General features: G+C 44.4%; 1 protein-coding gene across 3 annotated transcripts in view; it reads right to left on the reverse strand.

Annotated features, from left to right (window-relative positions):
- ARNT2 (aryl hydrocarbon receptor nuclear translocator 2) overlaps window positions 1–26,514 on the reverse strand; it is a 191,989-nt gene extending 165,475 nt beyond the window's left edge. For 2 of the 3 annotated variants that reach the window (XM_040342429.1, XM_040342428.1), the window contains exons 1-3: window positions 26,397–26,514; window positions 14,549–14,609; window positions 2,573–2,684 (exon numbers count right to left, since the gene is read on the reverse strand). In XM_040342429.1, coding sequence (XP_040198363.1) covers window positions 2,573–2,684; window positions 14,549–14,579 — 143 coding nt within the window. In that variant the 5' untranslated portion in view covers window positions 14,580–14,609; window positions 26,397–26,514. Of the gene's footprint in view, window positions 1–2,572; window positions 2,685–5,204; window positions 5,360–14,548; window positions 14,610–26,396 lie in introns of those variants that run through there. The other variant, XM_040342430.1, reaches the window with a different exon arrangement.
- Window positions 26,515–27,485: the final 971 nt, after the last annotated feature.

Consider the following 27,485-nt stretch of genomic DNA (forward strand, 5'->3'; position numbering starts at 1 on the left):
ATGTATAGCTTAGACAAGCCCATATACCTTTTTTTCTACTTTTGTATGTTTACTACATCTGAACATGTGCATTGCTGTTTTGTTTTTATAAATAAAAAAAAAAAGAAAATTGTTATTTTAAAAAAATGGATAGAGTGGAGAGGGATTAGAACAACTGTCAGGATTTTACTGCTAAATTTGTTCTGTTTACCATTATTATTGAAAGTGAAAGTAAAAGAAAATCTGGGTTGTACCCCCAGAAAAGTAGAAGGAGGTGAAATCTTCCAATGGGAACACCGATAATGGTGCCCGTGTGTCCCCAAGGTATTCCCTTAATTTGAAGGGATTTCCTCTCACTTCCTGTCTGGCTATGGGAAATGAGAGACAGGTGACGAAAAAAAAAGGGGTTATAACCCTCCCTTACTCTATCCACAACAAAGAAAAAAAGTTTTGCCTATAGTTATACTACTTACTTTACGACAGGAGCCAGGACCACCCACAGATCAGTTGGGCACAGATCGACCTGCCCAAGCAGTAATTTTAGGCAGGGTACTTTCATTCATAAAAATTACTGTTAATTAGTAGTTTTATTCCGTAGCACAGTAGATGTAGGCTCACTGGAGGATCCTTCAGTCCTCAGCGTGCCAGCCTGAGCCTGGTGAGGCAGCAGTAGTTGTTGGAGCAGACAGGACGCCATGGCCCTGCAGGAGCCCATTCACACCTTTAAGAACTAAAGTGAGTGTACATTTCCATGGGGCATCTTATAAAAGTGACAAAAATCTATCTAATGTATCCAAATACTTTAAGTATGAACACAGTGGAAATATGGCATCTTTTTCCTTTTTAGGTTTGGAAAGGGTTAAACCGTTCTCTTGCGGTGGGGAAATTCACTGTAAACTGCTGTTACCTGAGGTTTGATGGATATTTAATCTTTAAACGAGAGTTCCCCCAGGGAATGAATCACCGCTACAATGTGGATTTGTGACTTCTCTGAGAAAAAGCTGTTTGTTTGTTTATGTTCTTGGAAGTGTCTGTTCATCCTAATCAGCTGATACGCTTGCAGTCTTCTAATGAGGAATGTTGCAGTGTTTGCATCCCTTTAACCACATCAATACCAGGCACTTTTGTCCCTTCATGCTCAGGACAATTTTCAGCTTTCAGCGCTGTCACGCTTTGAATGACAATTGCGCGGTCATGTAACACTGTACCCAAACAAAATTTTTATCTTTTTCTAACCACAAATAGAGCTTTATTTTGGTGGTATCTCTGGGGTCTTTATTTTTTGCTAAAAAAAAAAATGGAAAAAAAAAGTTTTTCTTAGTCTCTGTCATAAAATGTTGCTTTCCCCTTCACTGATGGGCAGTAATGAGACGGCGCTGATGAGGCGGCACTGATAAAGTGGCACAGATGGGCACTGATAAGGAGGCACTGATATGTAGAATTGATGGGCACTGATAGGCAGGACTTATATGCAGCACTGATGGGCACCAATAGGCGACATTGATATGCAGCACTGATGGGCACTGATACTCGGCACTGAAGGGCACTGACAGGCGGCTGTGATGGGCACTGACAGGCAGCTGTGATGGGCACTGACAGGCGGCTGTGATGGGCACTAAAAGGCGGCTGTGATGGGCACTGACATGCAGCACTGATAGGTGGTACTGATTGGCACTGACAGGTTGCACTGATGGGCAGCACTGATGATGAAACACTGATAAATTACTAACAGATGTTACTGCTAGTCAGTGATTGGCACTGTGGTGGGCAGTGATTGGCACTGAGGTGGGCACTGGCAGATTTTAATATTGGGCACTGCTGGGCACTGATTGGAAGGTGATTGGCACATCTGAGGGGGCTGCGCTGGTAATCAGACCCCCCCCCCCTCTGACAGGGAAAGCCACCGATCGGCTCTCCCTGTCAGCGTGAACCAAGGAATGCCGTTTACCGGTACCTCCTAGTTCACGCGATGATCAGCTGTGATTGGTCACAGCTGATCACGTGATAAGAAGTCTCTGACAGAGGCTCCTTATCACAATCGGAGATGCAGGATGTCAGACTGACACGCCGCACTCGCGATCGGCGTGCGCCGGCATGTTATCCTGCTGGACGTGATATGACGCCCAGTTAGGATAACAGAACCACTTCCCAGCTGCAGCCATCTTTTTAAACTAGTTAACCTTGGGGAGTATCTCATCAAAGAAATAATTACTTTGCTACCTGTATCTTAGTCCACATTTCTGGGTCAATCACACAACCAGGAAAATACATTTCTGGGGAAGTTGTGTACACCACCTGTGTACTAAACACCTCCAGGTTACCATATTGCATTGACTTTTACAGAAAATTATAGTGGCTGCAGATTGAAAAGGACAGGTACATTTTAATAACAGTAAATTACAATATCGCTTATGTGGCCATTATATACATTATACGATTTTTTTTATTGGCTATATTCTTTTCACAAAGGTGGAGTTACCCTTTAAGGCTACTGATAACAGTTATTCTGATTGAACAGCAAAATTAAAAATCATAAAGGTCACATACCAACACTTTCCTTTACGCCTGTCCCAAAGAAACATCATTGACTTACCCCGACCTTCGCTTTCCTCCACGTCCTGACATTTGGCCCGCCATCCTCACCGGCCCTGTTGCCATGGCAGCACCTGGTATAGTGACAGATCCTGGGATGTCTGTGGTCATCTCTGGGAACACAAACAACTCATAAAAATCATTGTTAATCTTCAACATTACAATTATCAAATGTATGGATTACACTGCAGGCTTATGCAACATGGCTTCATCCATTGAGAAGCCTTTACAACAATATAAAATGACAAATTCAGCAACATATATTACTTTATTACTTTTTTGTGAAGGTTACAGCAGATCTGCCAACATGACCCACTCTACAAAGAAAGTACTGCTCCTGGGCTACTTTACCTTTTTGGTATACCTGACACAAGGTACTATATTTCTTTGCAAGATAAATTAAGCCCTCTGAAGGTTAAATGGAATCTTAAATTGAGCATTTTTTTTTTATACCTTAAGGAGTGTTCTAATAGGATCTGTATTGGACTCCATGCAAACATATAAATATGCTTGAACTACAAACATGTGAACTGTTTAAAAGACTTGCTACTTCATTAAGCGATTACCACCGTGCTCCGAGCCAGGAAGATGTCTCCATGTTTTCATATGTCACCTATCTTCTTTTTGGACAATGATGCTTATTCAGGAAATCAGATTGTCACCTGCCTGGCTGAGCAATGTGGGGGAGGTGTGTGAGTCACAAAACTGGCCGAACAATTCATATTAACAATTCATCAAGCATTACCAACTAACCTTGTTATCAATGTTTAATTTGAATATGCAGTATTTACTAACTAATTTCTCAATCATTTTTCAGTTGCAGCACCTTGAGGCATTCCAGTCTAAAATGTAAAAACACATTTTGCTTATCAGTGGGACACTGGAGCCTGTAATCATGGAAACATGAGCCTGGAATGATGGAAACCTGAACCTGGAATGATGGAAACCTGAACCTGGGATGATGGAAACCTGAGCCTGGGATGATGGAAACCTGAGCCTGGGATGATGGAAACCTGAGCCTGGAATGATGGAAACCTGAGCCTGGAATGATGGAAACCCTGAGCCTGGAATGATGGAAAGCTGAGCCTGGGATGATGGAAACCTGAGCCTGGGATAATGGAAACCTGAGCCTGGGATAATGGAAACCTGAGCCTGGGATAATGGAAACCTGAACCTGGAATGAAGGAAACCTGAGCCTGGAATGATGGAAACCCTGAGCCTGGAATGATGGAAACCTGAGCCTGGGATGATGGAAACCTGAGCCTGGGATAATGGAAACCTGAGCCTGGGATAATGGAAACCTGAGCCTGGGATAATGGAAACCTGAACCTGGAATGAAGGAAACCTGAGCCTGGGATGATGGAAACCTGAGCCTGGGATGATGGAAACCTGAGCCTGGGATGATGGAAACCTGAGCCTGGGACGATGGAAACCTGAGCCTGGGACGATGGAAACCTGAGCCTGGAATAATGGAAACCTGAGATTGGGATGATGGAAACCTGAGCTTGGAATTAAGGAAACCTGGGCCTGGGATGATGGAAACCTGAGCTTGGAATTAAGGAAACCTGGGCCTGTGATGATGGAAACCTGAGCCTGGGATGATGGAAACCTGAGCCTGGGATAATGCAAACCTGAGCCTGGGACGATCGAAACCTGAGTCTGGCATGATGGAAACCTGAGCCTGGGATGATGGAAACCTGAGCCTGGGATGATCGAAACCTGAGCCTGGGATGATGGAAACCTGAGCCTGGGATGATCGAAACCTAAGTCTGGCATGATGGAAACCTGAGCCTGGGATGATCGAAACCTGAGCCTGGGATGATCGAAACCTGAGTCTGGCATGATGAAAACCTGAGCCTGGGATGATGGAAACTTGAGCCTGCAAGGATGGAAACCTGAGCCTGGGATGGTGCACACAACCGCCTCAATGAAATTAACTTCACATCAAAAGTCCCCCTTCACATTAGTGATCTCCCAATCACATCAAAAGCCCCCCCCCCCTTCATGTCAGAGCCTCCCTCATATCAGAGTACCCCCTATAAATTAGAGGTCCCCCCATCACATTATTGCAGGACCTCCCACAGGCCCGGATCCAGGGCAAAGTGGGTCCCATGCTTATGGCACCCTGGAGGAATGTAAACTGAACCCACATTGAGAAACACTGTACCAACTGATACGTCTGACACCATATATAACGCAAATCTTAAAAGCTGTACCTGTCTGTAAAATGACTGTTCACCAATCACTAGGCAGTTTGGAATGGTAGTCCCAAATTAACTCTACGAAATGACAAAAACATACACGCCAATCTTATTAATGAGTCCTCTTGTAATCCCAGAAGGAAATAAGAAATAAAATCCAACAGAAGGGGTGAATCTAACACCTGCTCGGCTTACACGTGTGTCCTTTGTGGAAGAAGCTCCGTTATTACCACAATGAATTGTCTATAGTGCTGAAAGGCTTAATCCCTCTGCTGAAGCCTAGCTCAGATTGATCGCCGTCAGTTGATGAGCCCCGAAGACAAAGACTGAGATCTAGCTATGACGAAGTGAAATTACATTTACAATAGTTTAAAATTGGCACATCTAACCTAAGAATACTTTCTTGATCAGCAAACCCTTTAAAACTTTTACCTCTAATAGAAAACGTAATAGAGCGGATGGTGTTTCTTCCTAGCAGGGGAACCTGGACGGAGACTGAAGCATCATCAGTATGCAAGAAATCTGGCAGCAATGGCTGAGATGGAGGAGGGGGAGAAAATTTGTATTCAGCTCAGAACAAGGCAACATCCCTATCTGCCTGTGTTCAGCGTGATCTGTGATTCAGCTGCCTGCAGGAGGAACAATCGCAGCAACAATTCCACACCAAGCACTTCCAACAGCTCTGGAATCAAACAGGTTGAACACAGATACACAGCATCACAGACAGAACATGCCGATTCAAAAGGAACACTTATATCCAGTACACTGACCATTCTACCCTATGATAGCAGAGGAGACCTTTATGACAAAGAAACACAGGGTAACTATGGCCCATTAGTAGTAATTGGTAAAAAAAATAATAAAAGAATGTCCTTTCCCAAAGAAAAAAAACAATAACAGAGCATGTATGACCATATAAAAATATTATAACGTTCGCTTAAAGGGTTAATTCACCTTTACCGAAAGCTGCCTATGCAGGTAATGGGCGGGCTGTAAATAAAAACACTGGGGTAGATTCAAGAAGCAATTGCGCCTGTGTAACCATAGGTTACATTCTGTTTATGCGTTCCAGCATGACTCCCATGGGCGGTCACTTAGCCCGCGACTCAGATCGAGGCTTGGTTTTAGTCTATTTATTTGTGTAGTGTCAGCACGTCGCCCGTGCCCCAGATGACGTCAACTTTTGACGAAACGTGCGTCGGGAAGGTAGCGTGCTGACGCAAGACGTTTCTTCGTTCCGTGTGGACGGGCGTTTGTTAGAGCCGGCCGGCTTCTATCTATTTTCTGCTTTTAATCTGTAAGTGTAATACTTTTTATATTAAACCTCTGAACTTACATACTTCACCATGTGGGCATTATCGTTTTTTCTATGCACCCACTGACCTTAACATACCGGAGGACCCGTAAGATATATCACCGCGTGGGATTTTAAAGGCCCTGGCTATGGGTTTAACCACACGTTTATACTGCCTTACGTTCTGGTAAGCCTCTCAAATTTAGGGTGTTTTGGTGGTGGTGGTCCCTTGAGTCACGAATACCTTGTATATGCTGGTCCTGCTGTACTTCACCATTGAGTCCCTTCTTTTTGTGTGTGACACGCCGTGATCTTGTGGCTCTTGGTGCGGGAAGCTTCAACATCCATCCCCTTGTCATCCCCCTGCGAGGATCATCAAAAGGCCCTGGCTGGGGTTTGCAGCCGCAAGCTTGTCATTGCTTGCCATCCGGTAAGCCTCCACCTTTCTATCTAGTGGTGTCGGTCATCGCATATGTTTTCAACAATTTATTCAATACTGAAGAACTTGCTTGCAATGATTTTTGATTGACACAAAGACTCCTTTGTCAGTTATTTGTTTTATTCCTCTTTTATTAGGGGTCTTTGCATATTTACATTATTTCCATCATTTTTTGCTATCTACTGTTTGTTTAGCTTATTTTTTATTAATAGCGCAACATTTTTTCTGTTCCTTACGTGATTTGTGTTTGTATGACACTGCCGTGTTGCAGCTGAGTTAGTTATTTTAAGTGTGTAAGCGCGGTATTTTCTCTTTTTGTACACAGCGCAAATGCTTACTTGCCCCGGTGTAACGAGTGCTCCTGATTCAGGAACCTCGTTACGCCGACTGCAGCCTAAGATCTGCGCGGCATAAGGCTCTTATGCCCGCATATCTTAGGCTGCATTCTTGCGATGGCCGCTAGGTGGCGTTCCCGTTGTGCTCAGTGTATAGTATGCAAATTGCATACTAACACCGATTAACAACGTTGCGCGAGCCCTGCGTAGGCAATTTACGTTGTTTACGTACGGCGGTTTTCGCGCAAGGCTGCCCCTGCTATTAGCAGCCCATGTTACGTATACCCGTTGTTCCCGCGTCGCGAAATTTGAATTTTACGTAGTTTGCGTAAGTGAATCGTGAATGGCGCTGGACGCCATTCACGTTCACTTTGAAGCAAATGACGTCCTTGCAACGTCATTTGCCGCAATGCACGTCGGGAAAGTTTCCCGACGGAGCATGCGCTCTACGATCGGCGCGGGAACGCGCCTAATTTAAATGATTCCCGCCCCCTACGGGATCATTTAAATTGCGTGCTCTTGCGCCGGGCATTTTGCCGGCGCGCCTGCGCAATTTACGGAGCTTCTGCTCCGTGAATCAAGGGCAGCGGAGCAAATTTGCGGGGGCGCAGGGCAAAAACGTTGCCCTGCGCCTCCGTAAATAATGGGCAATTCTACCTGAATCCGGGCCAAACTGTGCAGCTCTGACTAAAGTTAAATAATGCCCTCGCACCACTGTTTTTATTTTCTGTTAAACAAACCAAAAAAAGACCGAAAATTTTGAGAAAAAAAAAGTTTTTTCTTAGTTTGTTATAATATTAAGTAAATAAGGCTGCACTGATGAGGTTTGTTTCTGTACGCAGCATTAGACTTTATTCCGACTTCTAATGCCGCGTACACACGACCGCTATTCATGTCATGCAAAAAAACAACGTTTTTCTCGACGTGACTTGTCGTGATTGCTCCAAAGCCTGCCTTGCATACAGACGTTCGTGAAAAAAAAAATGCTCAAGCAAAGCGCGGTGACGTACCACACGTACAACAACATGTACGACAGCACTATAAAGGGGAAGTTCCATTCGAATGGCGCCACCCTTTGGGCTGCTTTTGCTAATTGCGTGTTACCGCGTGTTAGTAAAAGTTTGGTGAGAGACGATTCGCGCTTTTCAGTCTTTGTGCTTTTCAGTCTGTTACAGCGTGACGAATGGGCCATCTCCATTACGAACACTAGTTTTACCAGAACAATCGCTCCCGTCTCATTACTTGCTTCTGAGCATGCGCGTCCCCCCCCCTCGTAAAAGCCTACACACACAACGTGAAAACTGATAAGCTGCGCTGATGAGGCAGCACTGATAAGCTGCATTGATAATCGGGGCACTAATGACCAGTGCCCTGATTATCAATGTAAACAATGTACTGACAGCCTTGCCGGTTATCCGCAATTCTTACTTCACACAGACACAGCGTGTGAGGAAAGGAATGCAGATTACCGGCAAGTCTGTTTACATGTAATCACCTGTGATTGGACACAGCTGATCACATGGTAAAGGGCCACTGTGATTGACCCTGTACCGCGATTTGTGATCAGCTTTCACAGAGCGCGTCCAGTGCGCACCCCAGGGGGCATGCGGGCGGATGTGCATGGACGCCCTCCCAGAGCTGGACGACCACCCTGTAGACATCTTTTGGCTATAGTGAGGTCAGGAAGTAGTTGAAGGATAAATACATCCAACATTGATATTAAAAATAAAATGGTATATTTTTACATAGTTACATTAGTCCAGTTTGCACCAATGTGACTATGTGTATACCATGCTTGGCCGATGCCCCTGAAAGCTGGAAATGAATGAAGTAGACACTGCTACTCCAGTGATCTCTTGCTTCTGGGTCCAGTGCTAAGCGGCCAGCCTTATGCATTGTGAACACAGGAGGTTGGACCCTTTGCACAAAAGCCATTCAGAGAATGCTTTGTGTTTTCTGAATGAATGCAAAGCATACTCTGATTAAACAAGGTGACGAGTGTGATGTCACCAACCTGTCTCTCCACCTCATCCAATCAGAAAGCTCTTTGCATTCATTCAGTTTACTTTGTTCCTACCCTTCCCGAGATTCACTTACGTGGCATTATAAGCACAAATGGCATAAACATGAATATAATTTACAGAAGAATTTAAATAAATTGGAAAGATTCTGAGCCATTTGGGCTTTAAATGTATATGGACACAGTTCTCACGTAATAAGAATTACCAGTTAAACTAGAAGACATCCTAATAAACTCCAAAAACTGTGGAATACTTGGTGTAAGTCAAACAGGTTGATGATCAAAGCTTGCCATAAATTTTAAAACGAATGTTCGTATGAACAGTTATACAAAAATTATCATTAGCACACTCGATGACATGACCAATGTAGTTGTAAAATACTTAAAAAAACACTTCTTTTAAACATCTGATTTTAGAGCGAATGGACATTCTAAAATGAAAAACACATTTAGGCCCCTTTCACAGGGGGCGGATCTGTAATGATCAGCTCCGTGAACCTCCGTATGCTCAGTGGGGATCGCGCCGTTGATCCCCGCTGAGCCGGCGGATGACAGGGCGGTCCCCGCACACTTTTCTCCGCTCTCCTCTATGGAGGGATCGAATGAACACGGACCGTATGAACACGGACCGATTCGCAGACGGAAGGAAAAATAGGGTTTTCCTCCATCTGCAGAATCAGAGGAGTGCGGAGGCGGGCAAGATCGGGTGTCAGCGGATGTTCATCTGCTGACACCCGCAATCTCATAGGGACCAATGTATGTCCCTTTTTCATCTGCGCACGGATGGATGAAAAAGCGGACATACGGTCCGCAGGTGTGAAAGGGGCCTAACTGTTATGCCGCATACACATGATCGCACATTCCGACAACAAAACAATGGATTTTTTTCCGACGGATGTTGGCTCAAACTTGTCTTGCATACACACGGTTACACAAATGTTGTCGGAACACGGTCACGTACAGCACCGACGACAGCACTATAAAACGGAAGTTCCATACCAAGTGTGCCACCCTTTGGGCTCCTTCTGCTAATCTCATGTTAGTAGAAGTTTGGTGAGAGACCATTTGCAATTTTCAGCCTCGTGCTTTTCAGTCCGTTACTGGTCTTTGCAGCGTGACGAATGTGCTATCTCCATTATGAACGCTAGTTTTACCAGACCGAGCGCTTCCGTCTCATATTTGAATCAGAGGATTACAAGCATTCTACTGGAATAGATTTTGCTCGTAATCCAAGGTTCCACTGCTTTTTAGCAAGGAACATACATTCCACAATAATTATGCTACCAAAATGAGTGTGTGCTGTAAGTAGCCTCCAGCATGGTTCCTGTTTTATCTTACCAGAGGCTGCCATTTTGCTGAAGCCCAGAGCCACTGAGCAGTAGTAAATCTTAAGACTGTCTGGAGATTGGCCAGAGAAGCCTATCCTACCCACACCTAACAACTGTACTTTCTTTTCAGTCCATCTGATCACCCCCACAGCTAACTACCCTTTGTTCCACTTGACCCTCCCTTCTAGTATGTAAGCTCTAACGAGCAGGGCCCTCTGATCCTTCCTGTATTGATTTGTATTGTGATTGTACTGTCTTCCCTGATGTAAAGCGCTGCACAAACTGTCGGCGCTATATAAATCCTGAATTTTAATAATAAAAATAATAATGAGCAGAAACCAGTGACGCTCCTGAAGCGTGAAGAACAGATCGCCTCACTCTACTATTGAAGCCGGCTAATTACTGGTGCACAGCACAAAATTGCGGCGTTTTATGTGAAATCCGTACACTGACAGACATGGCAATCCGATAGGCTATTATGTAATAGGCTTAAGCTTCTGAGAATATATTTATGCATTTGGATCCCATACAAACATACACAACACTGTCAAAGAACGCACATATGTCATGTTCAATTATTTAATTTGCTCCGCTTTATTTGCCAGTTTCATGGAAGAGCGCTGCCAAAGAAAACTTTACACACATGATGTTGTTTCTGTTTGAATAAATCTGTTCCAGGGTTGACCTGTTATTGAGGATTTTACAAAAGATATTTTTTTCATAAATTAAAGATTTGATTACATAATTCTGTCCCAATTTAGCTGGTGGTATTTAGAGCAATGTAATGGGGATAGGCAATAAAAACCAATACACAGCTAAATCAGAATCTGGAAACATGAACTGCAAATAAAGTGACTTTACAATAATGGTAATGTGCATTATAATGTGTGTTACAGTGTGTTTTACCGCAAGAGTTGCATGCAGTTAGTTGCACCCCATCACACATATACAGTGTGTTATAGCATGCCACAGGGCACAGATGTAAATTATTTTATGTTTTTTTTCCATTGAGACTTCAATGCATGAAAATAGGCGAGCACTACAGCACCCACTTGGGGTTAACCAGCCCCAACTGTCCAGGTGTACAGACTATTGGTCTTTTGCAGTGAATTATAAATTGTTGAATGAATATTATAGGATTGATTTACTAAAGACAACTAGACTGTGCACTTTGCAAAGTGCAGTTGCTCTAAATTTCCTGAGTGAGCCATTGATGGTATCCAACCACTGACAAAGTTGTCCACAACGGTGTCCGAAGCACACAACGATCACAGATCCGTGCCGATGCGTGCTGCAGGGGGCACGTGGGAAGCGCGATCACAGGAGGACGCTCATAGACACCCTCCCAGAGATGTGAGCCCACGCTGTAGCCATCTTTCAGCTATAGTGTGGGGGCGGGAGGTGGTTAACAAAGTTGCTGGAACTTTACTAAAAGCTTGTATACAAGCTAAGGTCCATGTGAAGAAGGCCTAAGGCCCCTTTCACATGTGCGGACCGTATGTCCGCATTTTCATCCATTTGTTTGCGGATGAAAACGGGACATACATTGGTCCCTATGTGATTGCGGGTGTCAGCGGATAAACATCCGCTGACACCCGTAATCACCCGCCTCCGCAAAGCTCCGATTTTGCGGACGGAAGAAAATCCTATTTTTTCTTCCGTCTGCGGATCGGATCAGATGAACACGGACACACGGTCCGTGTTCATCCGATCCCCCCATAGGGGAGAGCGGAGACATGGCGGTCCCTGCACAGTGTGCGGGGACCGCCCTGTCAGCCGACGGCTCGGCAGGGATTTTACGGAGGATCCCCGCTGAGCTGACGGACACACGGAGGCGGATCATTACTGATCCGCCCCGTGTAAAAAGGGCCCTAACTCATTTAGTATAGAGACAAGAGCAAGACCTGGCTGTACTATCTGACAGGGGGATACCAAGATCCTTAGGCAGCCTAAACAGAACAACAAATCCTTTGGTAGTTAAAAGAGTTCACCTATCTGCATAAAGCTGAATTCCAGCTACAGCAGTTTTTAAACAGTTACATTGGTCCAGCTTGGACCAATGTAAATATGTATTTGTCATACCCGTGGGATCCCCAGGGAAGCTGAAGATCCCTGTGGTAGGCATCACTACTACAGTGATCGTCCTTAGCTTCTGGTCCCGTGTCGAGCGGATGCCCTGCTTAATTATGAACATAGGAGGTCGCTCCCTCACACGGGACCCATTCAGAGAACATTTCGCATTTTATCAATGATTAAAAGCAATTGTTGACTGGATTAGGTAGAGAGGCATGGCGGTGATATCAAGCAAGATTACTTTTAGAGTTGTCCCGATACAACTTTTTTCAGACCAAGTACAAGTACCGATACTTTTTTTCAAGTACTCGCTGATACAGATTACCGATACTTTTTTTCAATGTTGTTGAGATACAAAACAGGGCCATAGGGGCATACCCTGGCCAATCATCGCACGTAGCAACGTGCACAAAAAGTAACAAAATAAGAGAACAGACATAACAGTTAACCTCACACCATAACTCTAGGCATGACTAACTAAACACTACCTAAACACCTCTCGGGTTTCACACATCAGGAGTACAAAAGGAGCTATTGCATCTTGCAGAACCTCTTCCCAAACCTCAGTAACTGAGTTGAAAGCTACAGGGGCCCTTGGGAGTAAGTATGGTCATCACATTATCTATGCTTCTACCGATACTTTTTTTAAACTCATGTGATAGTGGCACATGTGTCAGTAGTTTTTATTTTATTTTTTACAATACATTTTTTTATTATTTATTGCAATTCTTTTTTTTTTTTTTCAGCCCTGTTGGGGGGCTTTGGTGAGATATCAGAGGACCCCTGACATCTCCCCTTTGAGACAGAGAAAGGGACTAGGGACACAGATTCCCCAGTCCCTTTCTCAGCAGCACTAAAAATTAATATAGAGAAGACAACGGCTCCTCTCCATTCATAAACTGAAACATCGTAAACACAGTTTCAGTTACGTGAATGTACATTTGGAAAAGGTAGGAGCCGGATTTACCACTTCCTACCTCCGATCTCCATCCTGACAGATCGAGGGGGAGGAGAATGGAGGGGGACAGCAGCACAGAGAGAGATGGCAGCACGGAGGGGGACACGGCAGCACGGAGGGGGACACGGCAGCACGGAGGGGACACGGCAGCACGGAGGGAGATGGCAGCACAGAGGGGGACACAGAGGGAGACGGCAGCACGGAAGGGGGACAGCAGCAGAATGGAGGGGGGCTGGAGGAGGATACGGGGACAGTCAGTGGTGATCGTGTGTGGGAGAGTTACAAGCACCGATCACCGCTGATTTCACTAAAGCAGCTGAAAGCCGCGGGGGGGGGGGGGGAGGGGAGAGAAGCGGAGAAATGGATGTCAGACTTTGAAACCTATACAGGGTGATCAGTGCTTGTAACTCCCCCACTGCACTGATCACCCTGACTGCCCAGGTATCAGGTGAAGCATCGGAGCATTTGCTGGAGTAGGCGATTTGGTTTGCATGTGCTGCGCTATATAAGTTTCTCACTCACTCAGGCAAATGCTCGGTATCGGTACCGATACCGATACTAGTATCGGTATCGGGACAACCCTAATTACTTTGCATCCACTGAGAGGTGTTCTGTAAATGCAGGCTATGCTGAGCGATTGAACTCATGTGCTGACTAAACGGCAAAAAAAAAAAGTTAAATCATCTATGGCAGTGATGGCAAACCTTGGCACCCCATGATGCTCATGCACGCTGCAGTGTACTTGAGCATCATGGGAAATGTAGTTCCAAAACATCTGGGGTGCCAAGGTTTGCCAACACTGATCTATGGCCAAATTTAGACAGTTGTCCCCAGAACATGTGCACCCATTGGAAGATTTCCCCCTACCTTTAGTCATATAAACAAGCACAGTGTTGAGTCTTCGCATTAGGAACATAGCAAAAAAAAAAAAACATTTGATGGAGTGTTCGCTTCCCTTTTTCAACTCTATCCAAACTTAAAAAAAAAAGGTTTTAAGCCTGTCAAGTTTTTTCTCTCTGAACTTTACAAGAAAATTTGATCTACATGACCTGTATTGAGATGGTTTATAATGGTCACACCATAGAATCATAGGAAATCCTACATCCCTGGAAAAGCATTCATTTACTAAATCCCAGCTTTGCTCGGCTCCGGTAAACACCCTTCACTGCAAGAATCTCTACCACCCACAGTCTACCAAACCACAAGATTTACTAAACTATCACAAGTGTGATGACGAAAGCTCGCCATTACATTGTCAACATCTCCAGGCTGTTAAAAAACTAAATTTATGTAAATGATAGCTTTGAAGGAAATATGTTTTGTACTCACCGCTGGGGTTGACTGCTGCTGGCGTTGCCATTGTTCCAAGTCAGAGCGGCATAGAATTCACCTAGAAATAATTAACAAACATAAACATCAAGATGTAGAGGAACTAAGTTCCACATGAGTAGCTGGGAACTGGTCACTAAAGAAGTGCCGGACTTTTCTAGCAGAATGCAGTCATTAGAGATTCCACTAGAAAGGCGTAGAGGACACGGCAGAGGTCAGCAGGCTGTGTTCTTCATTGTGAAGATATAATAGAAGTCAGATGCAAGCAGATGCTTCATTTTACACTCTGATAATTGGGCGGATGAAGACAATCAGATCTATTTTGCTGATAATGACAGAGTGTATGTACTGTACAGATTAGGTCTCATGCACACAGCTGTGAAAAACTGCATTTTTATCAGTCAAATTTTCTCTATACAGGGCTGGACACAGGTTTATTGGTTTCTATTGCCCATGCACTTAGATTTGTAAAGATCAGTATTCTTGCTGCATTCATTTCTATAAAAAAAAAATGAAATAAAAATTTTCCAACTGAAGTCCTGCGTACGCACTGTATTTTATGCTGTATGCATCTGTGCTAATGTTTACCTGTGTACAATGTACATGTACTCTACTGAGTACAAGAGCCACCTGCATCTTAGCCACAGAAGGACACTAGGCAGGCTCCTTCAGAAGCCACCTTCATTTTAGCAACAGTAGGAGACTAGGTGGGTTCCTTTAAAAGCTGACTGCATCCTAGCAACAGAGGATGCAAGGCAAGTTCCTTGCTACCAATAGAGAATGCTGGAAAATTACATGAAAAGCTGCTTGTGTTCTAGCACCGGAGGATGCTAGGCAGGTTTCTTGGAAAGCTGCATGCGTCCTAGATATGGAGGATGCTAGGCAGGTTTCTTGTGATGCCACCTGCCTTCTAGCAACTGAGAATGCTAGTTAGGTTCCTTGAGAAGCTGCCTACAGCCTAGCAATGAAAATGCTAGGCAGGTTCCTTGGGAAGCTGCCTGCACCCTAGCGATGAAGGATACCAGGCAAGTTTCTTTGGAAGCTACCTGCGTCCTAGCAACTGCCTGCGTCCTAGCAACTGCCTGCGTTCTAGCAATGGTGGATGCTCGGCAAGTTCCTTGTAATGCCATCTGCATCCTAGCAAATGATGCTAGGTAAGTTCCTTGAAAAGCTGCCTGCACCCTAGAAACAAAAAGTGCCATTCAGGTTCCTTGGGAAGCTGAATGCACCTTAGCAATGAAAGATGTCAGGCAAGTTTCTTGCAAAGCCAATAGCATCCTAGCACTGAGAATGCTAGGTAGGTTCCTTGGGAAGCTGCCTGCACCCTAGCGATGAAGGATACCAGGCAAGTTTCTTTGGAAGCTACCTGCGTCCTAGCAACTGCCTGCGTTCTAGCAATGGTGGATGCTAGGCAAGTTCCTTGGGAAGCTGCCTGTGTTCTAGAAATGGAGGATGCCAAGCAAGTTTCTTGTAGTGCCACCTGCATCCTAGCAAATGATGCTAGGTAAGTTCCTTGAAAAGCTGCCTGCACCCTAGAAACAAAAAATGCCATTCAGGTTCCTTGGGAAGCTGCCTGCACCCTAGCAATGAAGGATGTCAGACAAGTTTCTTGCAAAGCCAATAGCATGCTAGCACTGAGAATGCTAGGTAAGTTCCTTGAAAAACTACCTGCAACTTATGCCGCGTACACGTGACCGTTTTTCGGGTTCTAAAAAATGAAATTTTTCAGGCTATAGAAAAAAACAACGTTTTTTTCAACTCGATCATTAAAACGGCCTTGCCTACACACGATCGTGAAAAAAAAATGCTCTAGCTAAGCGCGCTGATGTACAACGGCACTATAAAGGGGAAGTTCCATGCGGATGGCGCCACCCTTGGGGCTGCTTTTACTGATTTCTTGTGAGTAAAAGATGATTCGCGATTTTCTGCCTGTTACAGCGTGATGAATGTGCTTACTCCATTACGAACGCTAGTTTTACCAGAACGAGCGCTCCTGTCTCATAACTTGATTCTGAGCATGCCGGTTTCTTTCACGTCGTTAAAGCCCACAAACTACCATTTTTTACAACCTTAAAATCGAAAAAATAGAGCATGTTCGAAATTTTTAATGGCCATTTTTTAGATCGTGAAAAATGCTCTTGAGCCTACACACGATCGTTTTTAATGACATAAAAAAAAAAACTTAATTTTTTAGAACCCGAAAAACGTTCGTGTGTACGCGGCATTAGAAACAAAAAATGCTAGACAGGTTCTTTGGGAAGCTGCATCTGCTCTAGCAACGAAGGATGTCAGGCAAGTTTCTTGTGAAGCCACCTGTGTCCCGGCAACTGAGGATGCTAGGCAAGTTCTTTGAAGTTGCCTGCACCCTAGCAACAGAAGATGCAACAGTAAGTTCCTTGAGACGTTTCCTCTATCCTAGCAATGGAGGACTCTACGTAGCTCCTCTGCTAGGAACATGTAAAGGTTGCTCAAATGTTGTATGGGTACCATTTCTAGGGCATTTTTTAAGCAGGATCTTGCCAAGAGTGCTATGCCTGTCCCCTTCCACATTCATATAAGCTGTACTATGACTCTATGAATGGAAGACAGGCGGATAAATGAAAGGTCCGCCTCCAATAACCTGAAATATGTTACCTGTACATATTGGGGGTTATTTAAGAAAGGCAAAGTGCACTTGAAACTGCACTGAAAGTGCACTAAGAAGTGCAGTCGCTGTAGATCTGAGGGGTAGATCTGAAATGAGGGGAAGCTCTGCTGATTTTATTATCTAATCATGTGCAAGATAATCCACTGACACCAACAATGGGACACTATTCAATCCACCAACACCAGCAATGGGGCATTATTCAATCCACCGACACCAGCAATGGGGCATGATTCCAGCCACTGACAACCAAGATGGGGCATTATTCAATCCAATGACACCAACACAGGGGCACTATTCAATCCACTGACACCAACAATGGGACACTATTTAATCCACTGACACCAACAATGGGGCATTATTAAATCCAGACACCAGCAATGGGGCATTATTCCAGCCACTGACACCAACAATGGGGCACTATTCAATCCACTGACACCAACAATGGGGCACTATTCAATCCACTGACACCAACAATCGGACATTATTCAATCTAGGGCTGCAACTAACGATTATTTTCATAATCGATTAGTTGGCCGATTATTGTTTCGATTAAATCGATTAATCGGATAATAGCCTTAAAATAAAAACAATTTGCATTTAAAAAAAAAAATTGGGCCAATTTGTTGTTGGGCAGATTACAAAACACAAATTGCCGCAAAAAAACACATGACATGCTTTTCTGCAGCTTCTCCATTGAAGTATATTGAACCAAAAAAAAAAAAAGCACCGTTTTGCGCTAAAAAGTCCTCGCCCTTTCCAAATACGCAGCAGCTGAAAAAAAATCATGGATGTGAACGTGTCCCATAGGAAAACATGTAAATAAACCGTAGTGTATTTCTGCAAAAAGCACCAAAACTGGTGTGAACCCGGCCTGATATGTTTAGTAACATAATGGGGGTTAAAAAAACAAAAATAAGTACAAAAAGAGCAAATAATCGCTACTGTAAGGGGTTCATTTTTTTACTGTGGGACAGTGAAAGTAATATTTACAGTAGTGATTTGCTTTTTTGTACTATAAAGGGCTAATTTTAGTTTTTTTTTAACCCCATTATGTTACCGATTAATCGATTATGAAAATTGTAATCGATAAATTTCATAATCGATTAGTTGTTTCAGCCCTACATTCCACTGACACCAACAATGGGGCATCATTCAATCCACTGACGTCAGTAATGGGGCATTATTCAATCCACTGACACCAACAATGGGGCACTATTCAATCCACTGACACCAACAATGGGGCATAATTCAATCCACTGACATCAGCAATGGGGCATTATTCAATCCACCGACACCAGCAATGGGGCATAATTCCAGCCACTGACAACCGAGATGGGGCATTATTCAATCCAATGGCACCAGCAATGGGACATAATTCAGTCCACTGACACCAACAATGGGGCACTATTCAATCCACTGACACCAACAATGAGGCATAATTTAATCCAATGACACCAGCAATGGGAATAATTCAATCCACTGACACCAGCAATGGGGCATAATCCAATCTACTGACACCAACAATGGGACACTACTCAATCCACTGACACCAACAATGGGGCATGATTCAATCCACTGACACCAACAATGGGGCACTATTCAATCTACTGACACCAACAATGAGGCATAATTCAATGCAATCACACCAGCAATGGGGAATAATTCAATCCACTGACACCAGCAATTGGGCATAATTCCAGCCACTGACAACCAAGATGGGGCATTGTTCCTTCCAGTGACACTAACAATGAGGCTGTATTCCTTCCACTAACACCAAAAATGGGGCATATTTCATGTTACCAACACCAACAATGGGGAACTATTCCTCCTCATTTCCCTAACATGGGGTACTATACCTCTCACTGACACCAACAATAGGATACTATTCTTCTTACTAATACCAATAATGATGAATCACTGACGCCAACAATAGGGAATAATTCCTGCCACTAATACCAGTGATGGGACACTATTCCTCCCACTGATACCAATGATGAGGCACTGTTTACTCCCACTGACCCAGAACATTTTCTACTCCTACTGACACTATTCCTCCTGCTGACACCCACAATGGAACATTATTCCTTCCACTGACACCAACAATAGGATATCATTCCTTCCACCGACACCAATGATGGGGCATTATTCCTTCCAATGACTCCAACAATAGGATATCATTCCTTCCACCGACACCAATGATGGGGCATTATTCCTTCCAATGACACCAAATAAAAGGCATTTTTGCTCTCACTGCAACCAGGACAATTTCTACTTCAACTGGCCACACTCGGCCCCCCTAAAGTCTGAAGTACAGTAAACGGGCCCTTTGTTTAGAAGGTTTGGAGACCCCCCGGACTACAACATTATGTTACTGTATAAAATAAAATCACCACCCATGTCCATCTTTTACCATGTCAACAAAAAGCACATGTGTGGGCATTGTGGGGTCCTTCCATGACTTTTGGTTTCAGTTTCCTAATAAATGTCCAATTTTTTCCTTCTAAGGCTGACCATACATTATACAATTTTCTTATTCAATTTCCTGTAAATTTACTTTCACCTATGTAGTGTAAGACCCCTTTCACACCTGCGGACCGTATGTCCGCTTTTTCATCCATCCGTGTGAGGATGAAAAAGGGACATACATTGGTCCCTATGAGATTGTGGGTGTCAGCGGATGTTCCTGACTCCGCACTCCTCCGATTCTGCAGACGGAGGAAAACCCTCTGATGAATCCTCTGATGAAGTCACATGATGTGACGCAACGCGTAAGGAGCACGTGACCGGAAGTGACGTGGAGCCCATCCGTCCGTCCAGAGTTTCATTGTGTATCCGCGCTTGGTTGGCTATATGCTTGTAAGCATCCATTTTTATTAATAAATACGTCTTTTTTAAACGTACTTCACGATGGGAGCATATTTTTGGTCTTTTCCTTTGGTTTGAGCCTCCATTTTGCCGGAGACCAACACTGCCATCAGGAACATTGGGGTTACAGTCCCTAAGACATCATCTGCTCAGGAAGCTCGTCTGCAGTAACTTTGGGCCAGATCCTCAAAAGAGATACGACGGAGTAACTGCTGTTACTCCGTCGTATCCCTGGTCCTAACTATGGAACTGATCCACAGACTCAGTTTCCCATAGTTAGGACGAAGATCCGACATGTGTAATTGAATTACACTGTCGGATCTTAAGGATGCAATTCTAGGCCGGCCGCTAGGTGGCGAGGCCATTGAGGCCGGCGTAGAATATGCAAATGACCAGTTACGGCGATCCACGAACGCTCCGACGGGCCCGACGCTCTAAATCTACGTCGTTTACGTCGAGTTCCGCCGCGTAAAACTAGGGCTAAGCCCTAGTTGTCCTAAGCCATGTTAAGTATGGCCGTCGTTCCCGCGTCGAATTTTAAATTCTACGTCGTTTGCGTAAGACGTCCGTGAATGGCGCTGGACGCCATTTACGTTAACGTCTAAGCAAATGACGTCGGAGCGACGTCAGTTAGCGCAATGCACGTCGGGTAATTTACCCGACGGAGCATGCGCAGTACGTCCGGCGCGGGAGCGCGCCTAATTTAAATGGGACTCGCCCATTTGAATAGGAACGCCTTGCGCCGGACGGATTTAAGTTACAGCGCCGCAAAATTCCAGGTAAGTGCTTTGTGGATCGGCACCTAACTTGGGAATTTTGCGGCGGAGTAACTTAAATCCGAAAAGTTACGTTGCGCCGCGGCTTTGTGGATAACCCCCTTTATGCCCAAGTCCTTCATGTTGGAGGTAAGCGCTCTGTGAGCCCATTGGTTAAAGAAGATCTGCATTTGAAGCATTGTATGTTCTGAAACAATTTGAAGCACGCATTTGGCAGCATATTGGACTTTATTCACTGTTTGGATTTTTGTTTTGGTTTGATACATTTCCACTCTTTTTGTTATTAGCATAATTTGGTAGTTGTCACTACCATCATCATTTAACTGGCTTATCCATTGTTGTCTTCCACACTGCTTGTTGCACTGTATTGGTACACACATTGTTTACACAGTGGTGTGTATGGGCCAGATTCACAAATGAGAACGACGGCGTTTCTCCTGATACGCCGTTGTATCTCTGTTTCTATCTATGCGACTGATTCATAGAATCAGTTACGCATAGATATCCCTAAGATCCGACAGGTGTAATTGTTTTACACTGTCGGATCTTAGGATGCAGTACCGCGGCCGCGGCTGGGGGGAGTTTGCGTCGTAAACCAGCGTCGGGTATGCAAATTAGGAGTTACGGCGGATCCACAACGGTTTTTCGCGTTCGCTACGTCGCCGCTAGTCTAGTTTCCCGTCGCAAAGTTAGTCGTTTTTTTTGGTGCCCTAACTTTAGTCAGTAAGTGTATTGCTGTCTAAAGTATGGCCGTCGTTCCCGCGTCGAAATTCAAAATTTAACGTTGTTTGCGTAAGCCGTCCGGGAATACGGAAGTACGCTACGCGCGTCGTCGTTCAAAAAAATGACGTCACGGCGCGCAAAGCACGGCGGGAGTTAAGAAACGGAGCATGCGCAGTAGGTCCGGCGTGGGAGCGCGCCTAATTTAAATGGCACACGCCCATTTGAATTGGCCCGCCTTGCGCCGGCGTAGTTTTCATCGCAAGTGCTTGGTGAATCAGGCACTTGCGATGAAAAATTGCGGTGGTGTAACGTATCTAGGATACGTTTCGCCGCTGCGATTCTACGTGAATCTGGCCCTATAAGTCCCAGCATTCACTGGTTGGTTGGCGTGTGTAAGGTGCTAAACAATGATACATATTGATCTCTTTTATTTATTATGTAATTATTGTAATTATATATATACTGCAGTGAATGACAGTAACCAATAAATAATGTGAAAGAGAAAAGGGTGATGAGCGCAATCCCCTACACACTAAACGTGAGAAATGATATGTACCGGTATATAGGAATATAGGGCCAGATTCACATAGAATCGCGGCGGCGTAACGTATCCTAGATACGTTACACCGCCGCAATTTTTCATCGCAAGTGCCTGATTCACCAAGCACTTGTGATGAAAACTACGCCGGCGCAAGGCGGGCCAATTCAAATGGGCGTGTGCCATTTAAATTAGGCGCGCTCCCGCGCCTAGTCCCCCCGACCAGCTGGCAAGCCACAGGGTGTGCAAGGCAAGGGATGTATAAATGTACACATGGCATGGAGAATGGGAATTGTTATAAATACGGTAGATCTCATTCTGTACTGCTGTATATTTACTGTTATTATTATTTATACTATGTGTTACTGATTGTATATATTTTTTATTTGTTACTGAGGCCATACATTATTTGTTACTATTGTGATATATTGGTTATTGTATATCAGTGGTTTCCAAACTGCAGTATATCAGTGGTTTCCAAACTTTCAGCAACAATGGGGCATAGTTCCTGCCACTGACAAAGGGACACTATTCCACAGACACCAATGTTGGGACACTATTTCACCTACTAATACCAACAACGGGGCACTATTCCTCCTACTAATACCAACAACGGGCACTATTCCTCCCACTGACACCAGGACATTTTCTTCTCCAACTGGCCACAGTCCAGCCCCCCTAAAATTTAAAGGACAATAAACTGGCCCTTTGATTAGAAAGTTTGGAGACCGCCTTATATATATATAATTTGTTTCTATTATTGTATATTTATTATTGGTTACTATATATTTATTATTTGTTACTATTGCTATATGTTTATTATTAGTTATTGCTATAATACATTTATTATTTGTTACCATTACTATATATTTAATATTTGTTACTATAAATGTATTATTTGTTCCCATTGCTATATATTTATGATCAGTTATCGCTATTATATATTTATTATCTGTTACAATTATTATATCATTTTTATTAGTTATTGCCATTATACATTTATTATTTGTTAATGTATTATATATTTATTATCAGTTACTATATATTTATTATTGTTTACTATTACTATAAATGTATTATTAGTTATTGCTATTATATATTTATTATTTGTTACAATTACTATATATTTATTATTAGTTACTGATATTATACATGTATTATTTATTTGTTACTAATATTATATATTTATTAGTAGCTATTGCTATTATACATTTATTACTTATTACTATTATTACATATTTATTATTGGGTACTATATATTTACTGTTACTATTACTATATATTTTTTAATTATTGCTATTATAGATTTATTATTATTTATTGGTTATTATATATGTATTGTTTTTATTTTTTGGTTATTCTATATTTATTGTTAGTTACTATTATTATATATTTATTTTGGTTTCTATATATTTAGTTTTTGTTACTATTATTATATATTTATTTTGGTTTCTATATATTTAGTTTTTGTTACTAGTATTATATATTTAGTTTTTGCTACTATATATTTATTATTTTTATTGCCATTATATATTTATTGTTGGCTATTATTATGATTACTCACTGGTGTATTTATGATGAAATATAGGGGCAGATCCACAAAGATCTGCACCGGCGCAGCGTATCTAAAATACGCTACGCCGCCGTAACTTACTTGGCTTGAATCCTCAACGAATTTGCACCGTAAGTTACGGCGGCGTAGTGTATCTCTCGCGGAGTAAGGGCGCGGAATTCAAATGCGGCGGGTAGGGGGCGTGTTTCATTTAAATGAAGCGCGTCCCCGCGCCGAACGAACTGCACATGCGCCGTCCCTAAAATTTCCCGCCGTGCATTGCGCTAAATGACGTCGCAATTTGGTTTTGACGTAAACGTAAATGGCGTCCAGCCCCATTCACGGACGACTTACGCAAACGACGTATAATTTTCAAAATTACACGCGGGAACGACGGCCATACTTAACATTGAGTACGCCACCATATAGCAGCTTTAACTATACGCCGGAAAAATCCGAACGGAAACGACGTAAAAAAATACGACGGCCGCGCGTACGTTCGTGGATCGTCTGAAATAGCTCATTTGCATACTTGACGCGGATTACGACGGGAACACCACCTAGCGGCCGCCGAAAAATTGCATCTTAGATCCGACGGCGTACGAAGATGCCGTCGTATCTTGTTTTGAGGATTCAAAACAAAGATACGACGCGGGAATTTTGAAATTACGCCGGCCTATCAGTAGATACGCCGGCGTAATTTCTTTGTGGATCTGCCCCATAGAGTATAAGGCCCCATTCACACGAGGCGGACTCCGTTCCTACGGAGTCCGCCTGCTCCCGCCAGCTCAGCGGGAGATCAGTCCGCAGATCTCCGCTGAGCCGACGGATGACAAGCTCCTCTCTGTTCACTGAGCGGGGAGGGGCTTGTTGGGCACCGTTTTCATCAGATCTTACCCGATCCGATCCGCCATGGACGGATGGGGACGTGCCCCCCATACGTCTGTTTTTAGTGGATCGGATGTCAGCGGATATGTCTCCGCTGACATCCGACGCTCTATAGGGATGCATGGAGCGGCCGTTCAGGTCCGCCGTCAAAACTGACAGGCGGACCCGAGCGGCCCATCGTGTGAATGAGGCCTAAGAAATGATGATGAGGATGATGTATCATTATTTATTGATCTATACAGCTTGCAGTGAATTCTGGGACTTGTAGTCCCCCTTGATCCCAGGCTGTGTATTGCGGTGAATGCTGAGACTTGTAGAATTCGGGTGAATGCTGGGACTTGTAGTAGACTTGTATTGTGGTGAATGCTGGGACTTGTAGTCTGCTGCGACCCCAGGCTGTGTATTGTGGTGAATGCTGGGACTTTTAGTCCCCCATGACCCCAGGCTGTGTATTAGGGTGAATGCTGGAACATGTAGTACCCCATGACCCCAGGCTGTGTATTGCAGAGAATGCTGGGACTTGTAGTCTGCTGCGACCCCAGGCTGTGTATTGTGGTCGGATCTGGGACTTGTAGTCCCCGATGACCCCAGGCTGTGTATTAGGGTGAATGCTGGGACTTGTAGTCCCCATCCCAGGCTGTGTATTGTGGGGAATGCTGGGACTTGTAGTCCCCATCCCAGGCTGTGTATTAGGGTGAATGCCGGGACTTGTAGTCCCCATCCTAGGAGGTGTATTGTGGTGAATGCTGGGACTTGTAGTCCCCATCCCAGGCTGTGTATTGTGGTGTATGCTGGGACTTGTAGTTCCCATCCCAGGCTGTATATTGTGGTGAATGTTGGGACTTGTAGTCCCCATCCCAGGCTGTGTATTGCGGTGTATGCTGGGACTTGTAGTTCCCATCCCAGGCTGTATATTGTGGTGAATGTTGGGACGTGTAGTTCCCATCCCAGGCTGTGTATTGCGGTGAATGCTGGGACTTGTAGTCCCCATCCCAGGCTGTATATTGTGGTGAATGTTGGGACTTGTAGTTCCCATCCCAGGCTGTGTATTGCGGTGAATGCTGGGACTAGTAGTTTCCATCCCAGGCTGTATATTGTGGTGAATGCTGGGACTTGTAGTTCCCATCCCAGGCTGTGTATTGTCGTGAATGCTGGGACTTGTAGCTCCCATCCCAGGCTGTATATTGTGGTGAATGCTGGGACTAGTAGTTCCCATCCCAGGCTGTATATTGTGGTGAATGCTGGGACTTGTAGTTCCCATCCCAGGCTGTGTATTGCGGTGAATGCTGGGACTAGTAGTTCCCATCCCAGGCTGTATATTGTGGTGAATGCTGGGACTTGTAGTCCCCATCCCAGGCTGTGTATTGCGGTGTATGCTGGGACTTGTAGTTCCCATCCCAGGCTGTATATTGTGGTGAATGCTGGGACTTGTAGTTCCCATCCCAGGCTGTGTATTGTGGTGAATGCTGGGACTTGTAGCTCCCATCCCAGGCTGTATATTGTGGTGAATGCTGGGACTTGTAGTTCCCATCCCAGGCTGTATATTGTGGTGAATGCTGGGACTTGTAGCTCCCATCCCAGGCTGTATATTGTGGTGAATGCTGGGACTTGTAGTTCCCATCCCAGGCTGTATATTGTGGTGAATGCTGGGACTTGTAGCTCCCATCCCAGGTGTATTGGATGTACATAGAGCTGGGATAGGGTTTTCTCTGATAATAATAATAGAAGTGTGTCTGGTAATGGAGGGGGGTGCAGTGCTGGGGTCGCTCTAATGCCTTGTATATAGAGCTGTGGGCGGTGGAAGGTGTGAATGGTGTCATAGTGGTGTCGGGACTCCGGGGAGGTGTCGGTATACTCACAGTGTCAGCGCCTCCCCTCCAGTGTCCGGTCCCTTTGTGCGGCCGGTGTCCGGAGCTGGCAGGGGAGGTACCGCGAGAGCCGGGAATCTCTTCAGGGGGAGATCAGAGGGGGGAGAATTGCGGTGTTTCCATAGCAACAAGTGAGGTGCTACTTTATGAGAGGGGGGAAACTGTCACCATAGCAACCCCTGAGCGGTGGGCAGGGCGGAGTGAAGGACGGAGAGGGATGGAGTCCTACTACACGATGTACATCACACAGAGACACGCCCACCACATCAATCCCATAATAGGAGTCATTACAGGGGATGGGGGCTGCGCTCTGTTGACATCTAGTGGTAAAAAAAGGAACTGACAGCAGGCAGCGCGCTGAGGGGAGATAGATGACTGGAAATGGCGTTTATCATTTTCCCGCCTTTATTGTTGGTGGTGAGTAGGAGTCTGTAATGTGAAATATAATGGGCACTGATAGACTTTCACTGAAGCCACCAAGCCTCTGAAAAGAGATCTGCATTCAGGCCGCTTTTCAAATGCATTTGACAGCCAACAAGGCGGCAATATGGTGCCCCTTCTTCACCGCCTGTTTTAACCACATAATTCCTGCACCAACACATTGCATTTGCCCCACTTCAATGAGTCGTGTTTGGTTGGCATAGCCTTGGTTCACACAAATTCTCACATGACTCGCTGCGATGTGCAACACAGAAAGTCGCATGATTTATTTCTATGGGTGCCATCCTAATTGGCACATCTCTAAACAAAAATGTTTCTGCACTACTGAGTGGCATAGACTACAATTAACCAGTTGCCTAATGGGCACATTTACCCCCTTCCTGCCCAGGCCAATTTTCCAGGAGACGCATGAAGGACCCGTCGCCGTCACCCGCTGCCCCACCGAGACAGGGTAAGTGCCGGGCAGACGGCGAGCGGGTGGGGGGCACAGTGGCAGCGTTTGATTGGGCACAGTGAGGCTGCAATTGATGTTTTTTCCCCCCGAATTTTTCAGTTTGTTTGTGCCCCCAAAAAATTAGGAGCACTAGCCACCATATATATATATATATATATATATATATATATATATATATATATATA

Source organism: Rana temporaria, chromosome 3, assembly GCF_905171775.1.
Source record: "Rana temporaria chromosome 3, aRanTem1.1, whole genome shotgun sequence".
Lineage (NCBI taxonomy): Eukaryota > Metazoa > Chordata > Amphibia > Anura > Ranidae > Rana > Rana temporaria.